Source organism: Haemaphysalis longicornis, unplaced genomic scaffold (genome assembly GCF_048455015.1).
Source record: "Haemaphysalis longicornis isolate Haplotype H1 unplaced genomic scaffold, Haemaphysalis longicornis Haplotype H1 scaffold_4, whole genome shotgun sequence".
Classification (NCBI taxonomy): Eukaryota; Metazoa; Arthropoda; class Arachnida; order Ixodida; family Ixodidae; genus Haemaphysalis; species Haemaphysalis longicornis.
This window is the reverse complement of record NW_027526361.1, coordinates 114,580,879-114,596,153: the sequence shown is the minus strand read 5'-3', so window position 1 is coordinate 114,596,153 and position 15,275 is coordinate 114,580,879. Positions and strand designations below refer to the sequence as shown.

Below are 15,275 nucleotides of genomic sequence, written 5' to 3'. Positions count from 1 at the left end.
GCCTCGCCATCCTTTTAAATCAGTTTTTCATGACACATCGATGACTGAACTCCTTTAAAATCAAACATCGTTCTCTGCGCCCTTCTCTTAGAGTTAGAGAGGAAGCGTCAGAGCTTGCTGTCTCCTTTTTAGATACAATCCAAAGTTCTCTAACATATTTTATAGCACCATGGCATCTCCGCCCTGTATCATGCGACACATCTTTCACACACGTAGATAAAAACCGAGCTCCCACATGTGCAAATCTGCAGCACTTCTTGTATTTGCAGCAGAAGCATCAGTGTTCTGAATTTTATACGGATAACATGACAATTCCAACAGGGACAAGACCACTTTGTTTTGGGGAGCTTTACCCAAAAAGACCATGGCACTTGGCAACGAAAAGAGCCCCAGCAGAAAACAGAGCAAGGCCTCACGGCTTGTAGAGGATGCCCTCATGGTAGAATGAATGATCCAGCAGTAACTGCCTGACATCATGTGATTTCGATTGCCGAGGCGTCTTCACCGCCGCTGTGTTGGCATTGAAGGAAGGTGACAGGAAAGTGTCCACAAAGTCGTGCGCCAAGGCTACTATTCCTGTTGACAATGTCCAGACAAAAGCCAAAATTACTACTAAACTAGTTTTCTGCACAACAAAGAGGTCACTTTCTTGCTTTGCCAGAGTTAATAACTTGCCCTTAAATAATCCATGCACAACGTACCTTCATCACAGATGGGTTTAGGTGCATCAAATTATTTGTTATACAGAACCTTTTTTACTGCACTAAGCAGTGCGAACTCGCAGGAAGCAGTTTTATTTCGTGTAAAGTATTTCCAAGAGCAACGCAATCACTTTTTTCTCTGTCTACCTTACTCATACTATCAATTCTTAAATTTATACCAGCAAATAGATAACAAATAGAAGGAAGAACACAATTCTGCACACAAGATATCCCCAGCTGTTCATTGCTTTGATACTCGCAGAAAGACTTGTAACGGTCAAGCTGGCATAGATCCGTAGATCGTTTGGTTTTGTTTTCACTGGCAGGCATTTCCAGTACACACGCTGCTGTCTTCATGGCTATCTACTGCCACGTTAGTGTAAACACTCGCTTTAAATGTACGCACAGAGTGAGAACGCAATGGTGGATCTAAAGTATACCATAAATTACAAGCCAGGCAAGTGCGGGAACCCGTTAGGTTGTGACAAGTGGCCTGCGAACATTAGTTCCCACTGGAATGGCAGGATAAGTGCTGCAGGCAGGCTGGGGGCACCGCGACTGCAGTCAAAAGATGCTGCAAGAGAAAGAAATGGAACATGAGGAATGAAACACCGTTGGTTACAACGCCCTCACGAACCACACGCACACACGAAAACCTTCCCAACAGCGTCCTGTCACGCTCCTAACTTCACCAATAGATCGTACTGCAAGTTCATTTTCGTTACAACACGGTTAGCACAAGGCACGTTGTCTAGAAAAAGCCTCGAGGCTAACAAGTGATTTTAATGACGCCACATTAAAGAAGAGACAAAGAAACGCCATGGGCGAGACGGGTTTGCATGCGAGCGAGTTTCTGCGCCGTGCAACAAACCGTCAACAGCTCGCGATCGCCGACAGAGGCGAACAGAGCAGCATAAACAGTGACAATGACGCAAGACGGTGAGAACGCGCCGTTAAGAATTTCGTAAACGTCGCTAATATAACTGCAGCGAGCAGAAAGCTTTTCAGTAGGAGATATGCGAACTGATTGCAAACCCGCCAAAAAGGAGCGCTCACCTGAGTCGGCCGATGGTGGACAGTTGAACGCCCACGGCTGATTGCACAGCCGTAGAGCCAGAAGACGCTGGAGCTGTTGAACGACGATTGACAGGGCGACAACCATTCACACTTGCGTTGACAGCAAAAGTCCAACGCGGCTACTTGAGTCTCTACGGCGCGCACGCCGTGTAGGCAGCACTCGGAAAAATGTAAACATACCGCGCGGGAGCGCTGGGAACAAACGTGACGTCACATCCGCCTAGCGCTCATCCTCACCCGCCGAAACGGTCGGTTAATTCCTCCCCTGAAGGGCAGGTCCTCTGACGTCACTGACGTCACTACGACGACTGCAAACAGCGAAGCGTTGCCATGGGCACACTTTCGACTGCGGTTCTTTAATTATCGAGAAAATAAAAATAATGATCAACAAAAACATTGGTTTCATAAAAGGTTTGAAATTTGTAAATGTGTGAAATATTTTTACTGCGCAATGCTGCTGGCATAGAGTTTCTCACTGGCTTGCTGCTGGAAGGCGTACGCAGAATTCTGTTATGGCCAGTCGGCAACCTGGCAACATTGTACTGATCAGTTTCATTGTTCTTGTTGGTAGCTGAAACGCCGAACGCCGGTGTGGTCACTGTTGCGATTTGTAGTTGAAGTGCTTTCGCTTCAAGATGAGCTATCAACTGTACAGGAACACAACGCTCGGGAACACGCTGCAAGAAAGTTTAGACGAATTAATACAAGTAAGCGCTTCCATTTGAACTCTTTCCCGTGGTGTTATCTTGCCTTCTAGGAGAAAGTTTGAGACTCGCTTTTCGTACACTGCGTGGTATTCCGACTAAGCTGTCGTATCTATCGCATTACGCATTAGGCTAAAAAAATAAAACCTTAAAATGCGCCACTATTAGGGGGGCTTCTAACTTGCTGTCCTAAAATGCGCCGTCTTCGTTTTGCAGTGTGGACAAATCACACCGCACCTCGCCTTGAAAGTGCTCCTGCAGTTCGACAAGTCTATTAACAATGCCCTGGCGAACAGAGTCAAGACGAGGCTGACTTTCAAGGTAAATTGTAGCTTCAAGTGTGTGTGTATGTGTGTGTGTGAAAAAAAAAATGCTGACGGAGAGGAGACGTTCTCCGTTCTGTATAGTGTGACGTCACTTAGCATTGTCTGGCCGTGGAGGTTATTTCGTTGTGTTAGTTGTGTGGTCTGTCGCAAGAAAGTTTCGCTTTGACTCATACACACTAACTTTAAGGTATAGCCATAGCTATCCAATAACTGTGAATTAACTCGTTAGTTGCTATTTACTTCGTACGGTTTCGTTATGATGAGCTGTCTCATCAAATAACATTCTAAAAGTATACAGTATGCGCTTGCATACGTAACGGAATTTTAATTAACGCAGATTGTATTGATTCTGATTAGGTTTGTGTGGGCACTTGGCTACCGTTACAAAAGCAAGTGTAGAAACTTTGCTTTGGTTGTGTTAGAGCAACGTTTAGGCACAACCGATTTGGTGTTTGTGACTTCAGATAGCTTAAAAATAGAGGACCTTCGAACAGGTACCTACTTGTAAGCAGGACTAACGTTGAAAGTGTGGGACTGTGGGCTGTAGTAAGTCGGGTGTGGTTTTGTTGCTGCACCAAGTGTACCGGCCTCCGTAGTAGCTATTGTTTTTATTTGACACCCCTGAACTCGAGCGCTTTCAAAGGTCCTAGCGAGGACTTGTGCAATTTTACAGGAGACGAAACGGGCTGATCAAATTGCCAAGGAACATGGGAAGTCAACACTCTTAGTGCCGAATGGACAGAACTCTTTAGGGAGGCCAGGCAGTCACAGGAGGCATGTCTTGACCTCAGCTCAGCTGTGGACAATTTCGACTTGCATTGAAATGCTCTGCCAAATGTCAGTGATCAGGAACGCACTTTCTGTATTGCTGTGGCCAGCCCCACCGCTCATTGCAGCTGAGAAAAATGGCCACAACATTTCCGATGGTTGACATTTAGCTTCTTGGCCGACCTCCCGTGTCACACCGGCAATGATAATGGTTGTGTCGACTGCCGTCAGCCCATCTGTTGACAAGTACGATGGCTTCACTTATCACAGTTCATTGTTACCGCTAACAGAGCATCTTGGCAAATCTTCTGTGCGGATGAATACAACTCATAACACTGAGTTTTTTTTAAAGTACTGAGTAAGTAAGCAGTTTAAACTGTGATTTCCAGACAGTGCTTCCAAAATAGTTGGGCTGTGCAATGCTGCCCTTAAGCTTTTGGCAAGATGACATGCCCCGTGAACTGCAAACATGCTGGGGTGAAGTGCCAGTGTAGCTCTTCATCTAAGCCAGTGACAAGTGGTGTACACTCTGTTCACTGGTTTCTAGTTCTCGTTCCCTTGAAAAATGCGCGGAAGCTGTGACCGAATAAAGGAATTGCCCGCCTCATTTCCCATCCCATGACACCGTCTTTAGTGCCCCCTTGACTTTAAGCAGATACTAGCTCAACAAAAAAATGTGGGCCTGAATCAGTAGATTGTCCTGCCTACTGCAGGAATATAGCAAACTTAGTTGCCTTGGTGAAGTGCGATGGGAGAACAATGCAAAAACAAATATCACCATTGCTGGCCATCGGCCCGTGTGACTTGTGGCATCACAAATTGTAAAAGTGGGCTTGTGGACTTAGTTTAGAGAGTGCATAAAAAACCATGCCAGACAGTCTTGCCAACCTCCTAGTGATGCCCTAGTCATATTCTGTTGAAGTGCAGACATTGCCCTACTCATGACTTGAGGAGTTGCAACATGTGTCACAAAGAATGTGAGACACTAGAGGTTTAATGTCTCACTTTGGGTTTTTAAGTAAAGTTGGCACCATTTGTTGACAAACAGATGCTGAGAACGCAATTAAAGGTCAGAGCTTCGTGTTTAGACAGGAACCTCATTTGCCTTTAGTGTCCTTTGGTAAGAACCATGAAGGTAGCATGTAACTTTGCCCAAGTCAAAAGATGGCCTCGTTGGAGAAACACTCGTGCCAACTTTAACATAAACCTCAAATAATCCTCATAACAGGCAGAACAGGACACTGAGTGGCAACTCACTACCTCCTTTTCCTGTACTAAACATGTGCCCCTACAAGTCTTATTTGTGCGTTTGGCTGGAGCTGGTCGAATCAAACAAGTTTAGAAATAGTTTTGTGGGCTTGAGCTGGAGCTCTTGTATATGGTTTCAAACCAAAAGTAATGCTATTTTGTGGTGATAAGGTGGCTAAGAAACAACTACAGTGCAATCGTGTGGAAGGAATAAGCATAATAAGGAAGAAAATGCCACAAGCAGCAACGACACTGCACTGCTGGTTCTCGCAACAGCGGGAACGCTTTTGAAATCAAAAGAGTTGCAAACAAGTCGTATCTGCAATTTTTCAAAGGGTGTGCAGGGTTCCGGTGAGCTCATCATCCAATTCTAATTTATTCATAGCTGGAAGCCATGGCTGCATTATTACGTTGTACAAGGTTAGTACACGCCAGAATGCCCTGCTATGGTTTATGTCTTACCGAGCATGATCACCCATTTCGCACTTGGGCTTCTTCACGGCAGCGGTGAGTCAGTGTTCTGACTGCCTGTTTTGGGGGCTCCCCCAAGTTTGCCATGGTGCTCATACCATGTCATATTAAGGCGGACCTATAGTGTTCTCACTGATGGTAGCTGTAACATGAAAATGCTGAAGTTGGAAAAAAAAAAAAAAAAAAACGCTTCCCGTGGCCGGAATCGAACGTGGGTCCCTCGTGTTATGAAGCCCCCGGTGTCTATCCGATTGCTCCACTTCTACGTGGTCGAAGTGGTTTGGAAAACTGCGATGACAACCAAAGGACCCGTCACAAGAAAGCTTTGCGTTCAACCATCGTCATCATTTGACGAGGTGTGCATGATTTTATGGCACAGTAAGCATGCAGTTTTAAATTTGTTCCTCAGTGTTGGCAGCTTCGCTTTCTTGTTGGACGAAATTGAAATAAACTATGAGCTTCTCAATCCTCCCCATAATGCCAAATTAAACGTTTTCTTCGTAGTACCTTTGAAGGACCATAAAAATAACATACCTTTTTGACTAATTTAAAAGGTAGCCTTTTATAAATCACTCAACTCTATTCTGGCCCCTCAGGACATTATTTCAAACATGGGAAAAAACGGTAACCATTGTTGATGTACTTTCAAATTTTGCCACACATCACCAGTGGCGAAATTCGTTGGGAAGTTCCCAAAACAGTGATCCGTATAACTCCGTGCTGGCATCCAAATTGGGCTATCACACTGAAGCAGGTGCCCCGCTGCAATCACGTGCAATCATGTTTTTTGGCGGTGTTGGCGGCCGCCAAGTGCAAAAAGTATTCCCTGTGAAGTCAAAGGGGCTATGCAAGTGAAATGGCTGGTGAGTCGCCTCTGTTTAGCCTATTTTCCTTATTAATCCGTATTCCTCCACTGTGGCATACCTCATAGCCAGAGTGCAGCTTCAGCTTGTAAAACACATTTCAGGCCGTGTCTTTTTTGTTCTGTATTTTTGCATCGCCACTCTTTCTGTTTACCCACCCTAGTGTTCGTGAATCTCAACGGATCGAACAAGGGGAATTAACATGAACTTTGGCATCAAAATTTGCCTACATATGCAGTAAACTTGCTTTTTTGCACTCACCCTGTGGTTATTGTTGAGGGGAGACTCGTGCCTTACCTGACTGTTGTAAGATGAAGGGGTTCATATTGAGTTTTGCGATCCCACCAGGGCAGATGGAGCAGTTGAGTCGCTATTCCCTGCACAAGTGTGAATCATCTTTACCATTGTGATGTCCACTGGGCTCATTTTTTGTTTCAGTTTGTCAGAATTTCTCAACCTTTTTCTGGCTCGAGTTATGAGCAAGCATTATGTTGCCATGAAGTAAGAAGTGAGAGTAGGCCCACTTTTTCTGCTTACTGTTGTATGGCCTTTCTTTCCATGCCTCTTATGTGGCACCTTTTTTTTTCTAGCCTAGAACACATTGTGGGGTACATGAAGATCTGCGGGCAGGCACTATACAGCACTTAATGCTGTGCGGTGTCATCTCCTCCCCTTCTTCTTTCTTTCTCATTTTGTAAAGCAGTGCATACGCACGTGGACCTAGGAAAAGAAGGGACATTCTAGCTCAGTCCTTGTGTGCATGCTCCGTTTTACAAGATGAATCTACATGAGCTTTGCTCTCCTAATTCCCCCGGTCTTTGGCTTGTGTGCACCGCGGTGTGTTTGAAGCTACGACGCCCACTCATTCTCATTCTTCTCCGTTGCAGGCCGGCCACCTGAGCACGTACAGGTTCTGCGACAATGTCTGGACCTTTGTGCTGAAGGACGTTGAGTTCCGGGAGGTCCAAGAGCTGGTCAAGGCCGACAAAGTGAAGATTGTCGCCTGCGATGGGAAAAGTAGGCCCCCCGCTGCTACTGTCGCGAATGCTCGCTGCGAATGGGAAGGCCAGATGCGTTTTGCAGGCTGTAACGGGCCAAAGGCCGTTCGCAGGTTGATGCGGGTTCTGGAAAAGTCTAGAACGGAGCGCTTCCACATTATTGTGAAGGAAGGCCTTGCAGTAAACTATTACCTCGGTTCTGAAAGGGGAAAAATGCCCTGGGTGATAGCTTTACGAGTTCTGGGGGCTGAGCTGTTGTGCAAGGAGCTATTGGAAACTCGCAGGCTGTTCTTTTAGGCTCCCTTGCTGAGCTTTGCTTGGTGTTGGTTCTTTCTTAAAGTTTGCTTTGTTTTGCTTTGCGTGATGCTGTTTGGCTTTAATGACATTTTGCAGCCATGTATGCTTTTGCTAAATCTAAAAGCTGCATGAAAGATCTTGACGGTTTTTTTTTTGGGGGGGGGGGTCTTGAAACGCAACACGAATCTGTTTACTTTGCAATAAATCTCAACCAAGTAAAATGACATGGGGCGTTTATGGGGGCGTTTCCTTTCCTTTCCTTTCTCAGTTGCCGAAACCAAGCCATTAAATGTTTTTTTTTTTAAATTAAATTCCAATTGTTTACTTGAATTTCTCTATTTTTCTTGGAATGAAAATGTTTTTTTCGAAATGGCATCGATTTTACATCTCAACTCGAAGGGGAGCGCATACATACCCTGTGGGGAGCGCATACATACCAGCGGTCATAGAAAGTATGATTGATTGATGAAATGAATGCTATTCTTCAAAGCACAGTACGCATTGTCGTCGCTGTGAAGGAATAAGGAATGCCAATGGAATTTTTGTTTGCCAGGCGGCATCAGCTGCTTTCAAGGCCCTTAGCGTTGAATCTTTTTGAACAAAAGCTTTTCTGGCTCATGGGCATCTGTAAAAAAGCTAGTCACCTCTAAACTTAGTGTGTAACTTAGCCACGCACCAGCACATCACATTTTGAGTCAAAAGCTATTTTGTAAATTATGCACAAATGCATAGCAGTCTTCCCAAATGGATAGCCAAGCACTTAGAAGTGGAAATGGGGCGGACCAAAATGCTGTGAATACAATTATTATAAAAATGCGTTTTGAAACACATTTTAAAATTCAGAACATGCTGCAATTAAAGAACAAACCACAAAAAGTTAGCTGATTATTATTTAGTGTTGAAAAGATGGTATTCAAAAAGCATGTTGATTTGTTCACGAACTTGTTACACATGGCTCTGTCATTTCTTTTGTGTGGTAGCCCACATTATGCTAGACTTCCAGTGTTGCCCTCTCAAGTGGTCTGCTTTGGAGTCCAGAACAGGGCTTGAGATGGCTGCCATTCGCATGTAAACTTGGGCACCTACCCGCTTTGTCATCTATAGACTTGGGAATTTGCAGCACATCTTGGATTTCTGCAGAAGCAGCTTGTTATAATAAGCTGGCTGAATTGGCTGTAATGTGTGGTGAATTGGCTGATGCTGTCAGTCATGCCTTCTCAGTTTTGCCACTCTTTAAGGCAGGCTTTTCCTGAATTCTTGTGGGAAAAAAACAAAAGCTTTGTCAGTAAAGGAAGATCAGTTTTGTTGGTTGCAGCTGTCTATATGCTGTGTCCCATAACTAACACTTCTTTCCACATGGGGGGTGAGAAGAAAGGCAAGGGTTCGTACGGGTCCTTGAATACCTTGACAACCCTCGAAATTGAAAATTGAGTTTTCAAGAGCCTTAAAAGCCTGGAATTTTGTCCTCCTTGAAAACCCTTGATTTCTTTGGGCATCAAAGAGGAGACCCAATTGCGTGACTGGATTTTCGTGGTTTATATCTGTGTGGCCCTGCAGACTCCCCATCAAAAACATGCTTCTTGCGATTTAAAGCCAGCTTGGGGGTGCAGTAGTGCTGCTTTTAGAATTTAGAGCGAGCTTGGGAGCACTGGCGCGCTGCTTTACAGATTGGTTCGTACGGAACAAGATCCCTGCATCAGACGAGGCAGAAATTAGCATAGGGCCCCTTCCATTTTTCCATACTGCTTTCTGCATTGCCTCATCCTGTTATTCATTTTACATATCTTCCCGTTGCTGTGCCCCGCCATAGCTATGCCCCACTACATTTCGAAGACTAATGGTGCTGACACTCCAGGGTGAAATAAAAATGAGCACAGATAAGCAAACACAGTGCATCTAGCTCCTAAGCTTTACTGGAATATTTTAGTTTGACAGGTGTGATGGTGGGCAGAGCGAGTAGAGTAGTCAATCCTCCCCCCCGTCCCTAATGAACACGGAAATTTGGGGGATGAGATTGGCAAGGGGTATTAAGTTGTGTTCCTGACTATTCGAGACTGTGTATTAAGAGCGTTTGCAGAGCTCGCAAAATTTCAAGGTGGCATGGCTTTTGTAAAGCTCCCCCAGTATTACTGTGGCTGGGGGTAAACTTGTACACTTCCAAAGGGTGGAGCTGTTCCAAAGAGACTTTTCTGGAGGTCATTTTTTGAGATGTAAAGAAGCAAACATTTAGCGTGTGAAAACAGTAGTGAAGTGTAAGTACACATGCTTTCCGGCACCCTTGAAAATGCCTAGGCAGGGCCTTGAATATCCTTGAATTCGTGTCCTTGAATCCTGTACGAACCCTGAAGGGGGGCCATGTACAAAAGTAAGCAGCTGCTGCCCCCCTCCCCTCCCTTTTTTTATCCTCTTCACGCTGAGTGATGATTGCATGCAGAGCAGGCAAAAATAAACAAGGAGGAATAAAGTTTGCAGTGTTTTGGTAGCTCCAAGCTTAAATGTTGGCCGGTGAGAAACTGGGAGGCGCGCACTAGCTAATTACGAGCCCGTGCATTGCACTCCTCTGCATCATCTGCTTTCATCAGCAGGTGGCAGGCAGCGGTCTTCTATTTTCGGCCTATTGTGAACTCTTCAGTAGCTCTGCACCATGTTATAATTTCAATATTGCTGCATTTTGTGGAAGCATTGAACTTGAGAAAGCATTTTCTTGGGGTTATAATGCGCATGTCTCGGGCCTAGGGCCTTTTGCATTTCGTGGAGAACAGCATAATTCTTTAAGTGCCTAGGGATTTTTGCATTTCATGGAGAGCAGCATAATTCTTTGCTAATGATCTAAGGACACCCTCTTCCACCCCCCCACCCCCCTTTTTTTAAATGGCATATGGGTATTGCAGTTCGCAAAATACATTGTGGAGGTTGTACAGCACCACGAACTCGCAAAAGATATTAAAATAAGCTTCACAGATTCTGCAATTAAGACCCTGAGCAGCTTGGAGAATAGGGTTGGATTCTCTTATCTATTTAGTGCTTGTGCTTACAGACTGACATTCGTGTAAAGCATATTTTATTGCATGCAGAAATAGAAAAAGGCAGTCATTTAAAAGCACGCAACCATGTAGTATGATATTACTGTTAATTAAACAGGGCTCGTATGTTGAATAACTGACAATTATAGTTTAGGAATGGAAAAAAAGGAGAGTTGACATTCCAGGGGTTAAAACAGCAGTGCTCTATTTTAAAAAAAGAACTGGAAAAGTTAGAGTTTAAGTTGCAATGAAGTACAGAGAGTGAGTGCTTTGCGGAAATTCTTAGTGAGCTGCAAAAATTTATGCATTGAAGGCCAGAATGCAGGCACAACACCAGGAGGGGGGATGGCGGGCAGTTCTTGAAAAATTCCTGTCTTTATATCACAGACAGCAGTGCTATCTGTGTTCTTTCTTGCAATATTCTCTCTCTCCATGATCAACTCCTTGTTTTCACCAATGCCACCGAAAGCTGTGCTGAAGAGTGCTAAAGCAGTGGTGTGCAACAGAACTGGCTGTTTTAAAAAATTTTCTGCGTGTTTAGTTGTTTATGTAGTTTAAAGGCATTCTCTGGCATGGCCTTGGGCAGTGAACTGCAGATGTCAGAGCATATAGTTACAGGAACAGCTGTTCCTAAGGAAGTCGCTGACGATTTCTCAGTCAGCATCCCAAATGCATTTTTCTTGCGCACTCCATTAACTGTTGCTTCTGTCTTTGCGTCTGCTTTCCAGATCAAAACCAAACCTAGCTGGGTGCTGAGGAGGCTCCTTGGCACGCACTCCCAGGGATGCCCCCACCTCCTGCCTCGCACAGTGTTGTGTAGCCACGTACTCATCTTCCGACATCACACCACTCTGTCAGCTTTTCCTTGCTTTTGTAGATTGCTTGCCTGAATAAACCCATTCTCAACATCGCTCAGCTGGGCTGCAACGTGCGTGCATGTGTGCTCGTCCTTTTCTTAGCTTGTATGGTGGGTAGATGTCCAGGCATTACGTACATGTTGCATATTGCTCTTGTGTTAATCTTGCAGTAAAAGCCGATTCTAAATTGGGATGCGAGTTCTATTCCCGGCCGCGGCGGCCGCTTTTCTGATGGAGGCGAAAAGCAAAAACGGTCGTGTGTACGAGGTTTCGGCGCACGTTAAAGATCCCCAGGTGGTCAAAATTAATCTGGAGCCCTCCACTACGGCGCGCCTCATCGCCTGCGTTGCGTCGGCGCCTTAAACCCTACAATCAAATCAATTCTAAATGGCAGTTATGGGGTAAGGATGGGGCCAATGTTCACTAGGGCCTGTGATAAAATAAGGCATCACATCTCCCACTATGAGTCAATGTAGCAAGCCCGCTACAATATTTCGTGTTAACATTATTCTATGCCATGGTGTCAAAAGTGGACTGCATACTTTTCAAGAAACTTGCGTCTCAACTTGTGTGAAAATGGCTTTTGTTTGCATTATTTAGTGGCCAGATGTCAAAAGCAGATTGCTTTCGGAGTTGTTTGCGTCTGAAGCATTGCGGTGAAAGAAGCACCTGAGATCCACTAACAGCATTCAATCTTTGGCATGAACGTGTTTATATGGAACCTGAGTGCACAGGAACAAAATCAGTTTAAGGGCTTCTAAGTGCACCTTGTGCACTTCTAGTTAAGCATCTAAAATTGAAGGCACAGTGCGTGAATTAATATTAAATATTTGGTTTTGGGATTCTTGTAAAGAACCGAAGTCAAAGTATGGAGGCTTTGTGTAAATTCTTGGCGAAACTCCAGGCCTGCTGGTGGCAAATGTGAAAGTCGCTCCTTGACTACATGGCAATGTGTACGAGATTTCGGCGCACGATAAAGATCCCCAGGTGGTCAAAATTAATCCGGAGCCCTCCACTACGGCGCGCCTCATCGCCTGCGTTGCGTTGGCGCGTTAAACCCCACAATCAATCAATCAACTACATGGCAATGGCTGCAGTGTTCAAGCAGTGCAAGCATGTATTGTTGGTGCTTGTGCCTAACATGGCTCAATGGGAGATGCTGGGGGTTTTACTCTGCGGCAGTGACGATGGTTAAGTGCGTGGAGAAGTACAGATTTGCCCCTAGTTTGTTGTAGCGGGAACAAGGAGGTTGCTATTCTGGAAACGCAGTAAGCACAAATTGGTATGACATCCTATATTGGATTTTCATCTAGGAAGCACTCGTTAAACCAACGTCGGCTTAAACCTCTAACCTGCTGCAGTGGCTATATGACTGCTGCTGAGCTTGAAGAAGCAGGTTCGACCCCGGCAGCGGGGGCTGCTTTTGAAATGGAGGTGAACACCGGAAACGCCTGTGTGTTAAAGACCCCCAGGTGGTATGAATTAATCCGGAGCCATCCCCTACAGTGCTCTTCGTAGCACAGATGCAACTTTGACGCGTTAAACCCCACAATCGATGAACCGAGCTCCATGAGTTGGGACGAAAAAACAGTAAGTGCAAAAGTGTTGAAAGCCAAGAAAAATTGCGCCTAGCGCATTAATCTGACTAGGTATTTTAGAAATGCAATACTTTTTTTTTACTTATTCCTTCTAACATTCGCTGCAAGATTATGTATCGCCAATCTTTCCTGTTCACTCAACTCGTATAATCAATGCGGACGACAAGCGCCTACGTGTGCTCCCTATTCGCTCACCCTCAAGACAGCCAACATTCACGCAGCCGAGGAGGCCGCCATTGCTTGGCCTCTCACTGTAAGCTCGAACACATCGCTGTCCTGACCGACTCACAATGAGCATGTCGCCACTAGAGGCATTTTTTTGTACCTGAACTGGTGCTGATTAGTGCAGTGTCGTGCAGACCAGTGCAGAGTGCTACAGTCAAACCCGATTATAACGAACCCGGATAGAGCGAATTACGCTATATATCGAACAAAAGCAAATCTGTTACGAAAATGCATGCGAAGCATATTCCTTATAACAAAGCTCACATCGGATATATCGAACTCGGCGCGCCTACAATTACTACCGAAATGCATGGTCTCGGAGCGGCGATTGAGGTGCTGATTGGCCATGATTGAGATGTTGAGCCTCGCATAGACCGACGTGACGCCCGACACCTTCCGTAACCGTTTCCAACGCATGGGATTCACGAGGGGGCCCATCCAGCCAGCGAGTCCGGACCAAGACGGCATCATCAGTGAACTGCGCGAAGAGCTCACCAATGTTGCAGATGCTGTGCTGAAAGGAGTGTCCTCAGAGGATTTCCTGAGTGTTGACTGTGAGCCCCTTGAGCGCATACACCCTCGCCAATGTCATGGCAGCTGGTGCTGCTGAAAGCAGTGAAGAGACTGAGGATGTCACAACGTAAAGCCGTCCAACGCTTTATGAAGCGCTTTTGCCAGCCGATGTTCTCCGCCAATATTGCTTGGATATTGAAGGACACGAACTTGAACTGGTGCAAACGATGTCTCGTGTAGAGAATGCGGTGCTAGTTGGTGCCGCCAAAACGAAAGAGAAAACAAAAATCACCCCTTTCTTGCAAAGTGGGCCGTTAAGGCGGAAAGTAGCTTTATTGCATGCAGTAAATGGATTGTTTTGTGTAAGGTGGTAGCGAGTTTTAGCTGACCGTTTTTCACGGTCCGCTCCGCTCTGATAGCAAGCGGGAGCGTCATTGCGCATGCGTGGCACGCTTGGCCGTGAACGGCATTGGCTCCGGTTGCGCTGAGTGTGCCGCCCATACCGGAGCGGACCGTCGAACACGGTTAGCTAAAACTCTCTAATGGCATATACTTTATGTGTTCGTTTCGTTGGGCAAGAATGGCAGAATAGGGGGGGGGGGGGGGGGTCCCCGGCACGTATAGATGGGTTCGGCTATATCGAATTATTGCGTATATCGAACTAATCGCGGCGCATATTACAGTTCGCTATAACCGGGTTTAACTGTACTGGCGATATCAATTAGTAAAAAAAATGAACATATGCTGCACTGCTTGCACCAGTGCAGCCAGTTCTGGTAAAAAAAAAAAAAAATGTCTATCACCAAATAGGCTGCATCCCTGCTGTTGCCGTCATCAAGACGTTACCCAACGACCGACCATGCCCGAAATTCGCACTGGGCGCACTCTAGCTCACGCCTTCACGCATCCCTCCCAGGGAATGAGGCAGCTCGTGTCTCTGCCGGTGCGTTCATACTTCATTACTCCGGGCATCCTTGGGAGCTGCGGATTTCTCCATACCATCTGTATGTTATCACGGCATATCCTGGCTCCATCAGCTTCAAAGACGAACTTTGCTCCTCACCCCAAGCTAGCCAAGAACTAGGAAACGGTGCTTAGAAAAATTCATACAAATACTTTTCCCCACGGAATTTCACTCCATGCGATTCACCCCTGTACCCTACACCATGGGAGTGCCCTTACTCCCCAAATTTGTCTCCTATTCCAATCCCTGCCCAGGAGCAGTGGGAGGGCCAGCAGTTCAGCCTCCACCTGGAGGATGAGCTTCAGCTAGCTGATCTACCGGGAAAAGCTGGCTGCAGCTAGGTGCCAGGGCGTCCTGGACTGAGGACGTCCGACGCGAGAGTGAACTCCAACAGCTCCCGTTTTACTCAGTATAAACGTTCGTTCCTCCTCCTGCTTCTGTCAGCAAATTTTCTGTCTTTCTTTATCGTTTATTTTGCCACAGGACATAATGAGGGGGCATACGAGCTTCTTCTCGTCATGGAGGAAAGCTTCTCGTGATGGTACACAGAGTCAACGCTGCCTTAGCAGCCTTAGCAGAGTGAATCAACGAATTGCGTCAAAAACAGTTTCGGTTTCGTTGGAGCACAGGCAGCGCTCCAAC

General features: G+C 45.8%; 1 protein-coding gene and 1 long non-coding RNA gene across 2 annotated transcripts; one reads left to right on the top strand and one right to left on the bottom strand.

Annotated features, from left to right (window-relative positions):
- Window positions 1-238: 238 nt before the first annotated feature.
- LOC144179281 (uncharacterized) lies at window positions 239-2,052 on the bottom strand. Its single transcript, XR_013324194.1, has 2 exons — window positions 1,758-2,052; window positions 239-1,275 (listed from the first exon to the last, which is right to left on the bottom strand). It is a non-coding gene; the product is annotated as an uncharacterized LOC144179281 (long non-coding RNA).
- A 252-nt stretch (window positions 2,053-2,304) lies between these two features.
- Tfiia-s (general transcription factor IIA subunit 2) lies at window positions 2,305-11,391 on the top strand. Its single transcript, XM_077707575.1, has 4 exons — window positions 2,305-2,485; window positions 2,699-2,803; window positions 7,046-7,175; window positions 11,205-11,391. The coding sequence occupies exons 1-4, from the start codon at window positions 2,414-2,416 to the stop codon at window positions 11,219-11,221; spliced, it is 324 nt and encodes a 107-aa protein (XP_077563701.1). The 5' UTR covers window positions 2,305-2,413; the 3' UTR covers window positions 11,222-11,391.
- Window positions 11,392-15,275: the final 3,884 nt, after the last annotated feature.

Coding starts and splice junctions, on each gene's coding strand:
- Tfiia-s (XM_077707575.1), top strand. CDS start 2,414: ATGAGCTATCAACTGTACAGGAACACAACGCTCGGGAACACGCTGCAA. Junction 2,486..2,698: donor GTTTAGACGAATTAATACAA/GTAAGCGCTTCC, acceptor TTCGTTTTGCAG/TGTGGACAAATCACACCGCA. Junction 2,804..7,045: donor AGACGAGGCTGACTTTCAAG/GTAAATTGTAGC, acceptor TCTCCGTTGCAG/GCCGGCCACCTGAGCACGTA.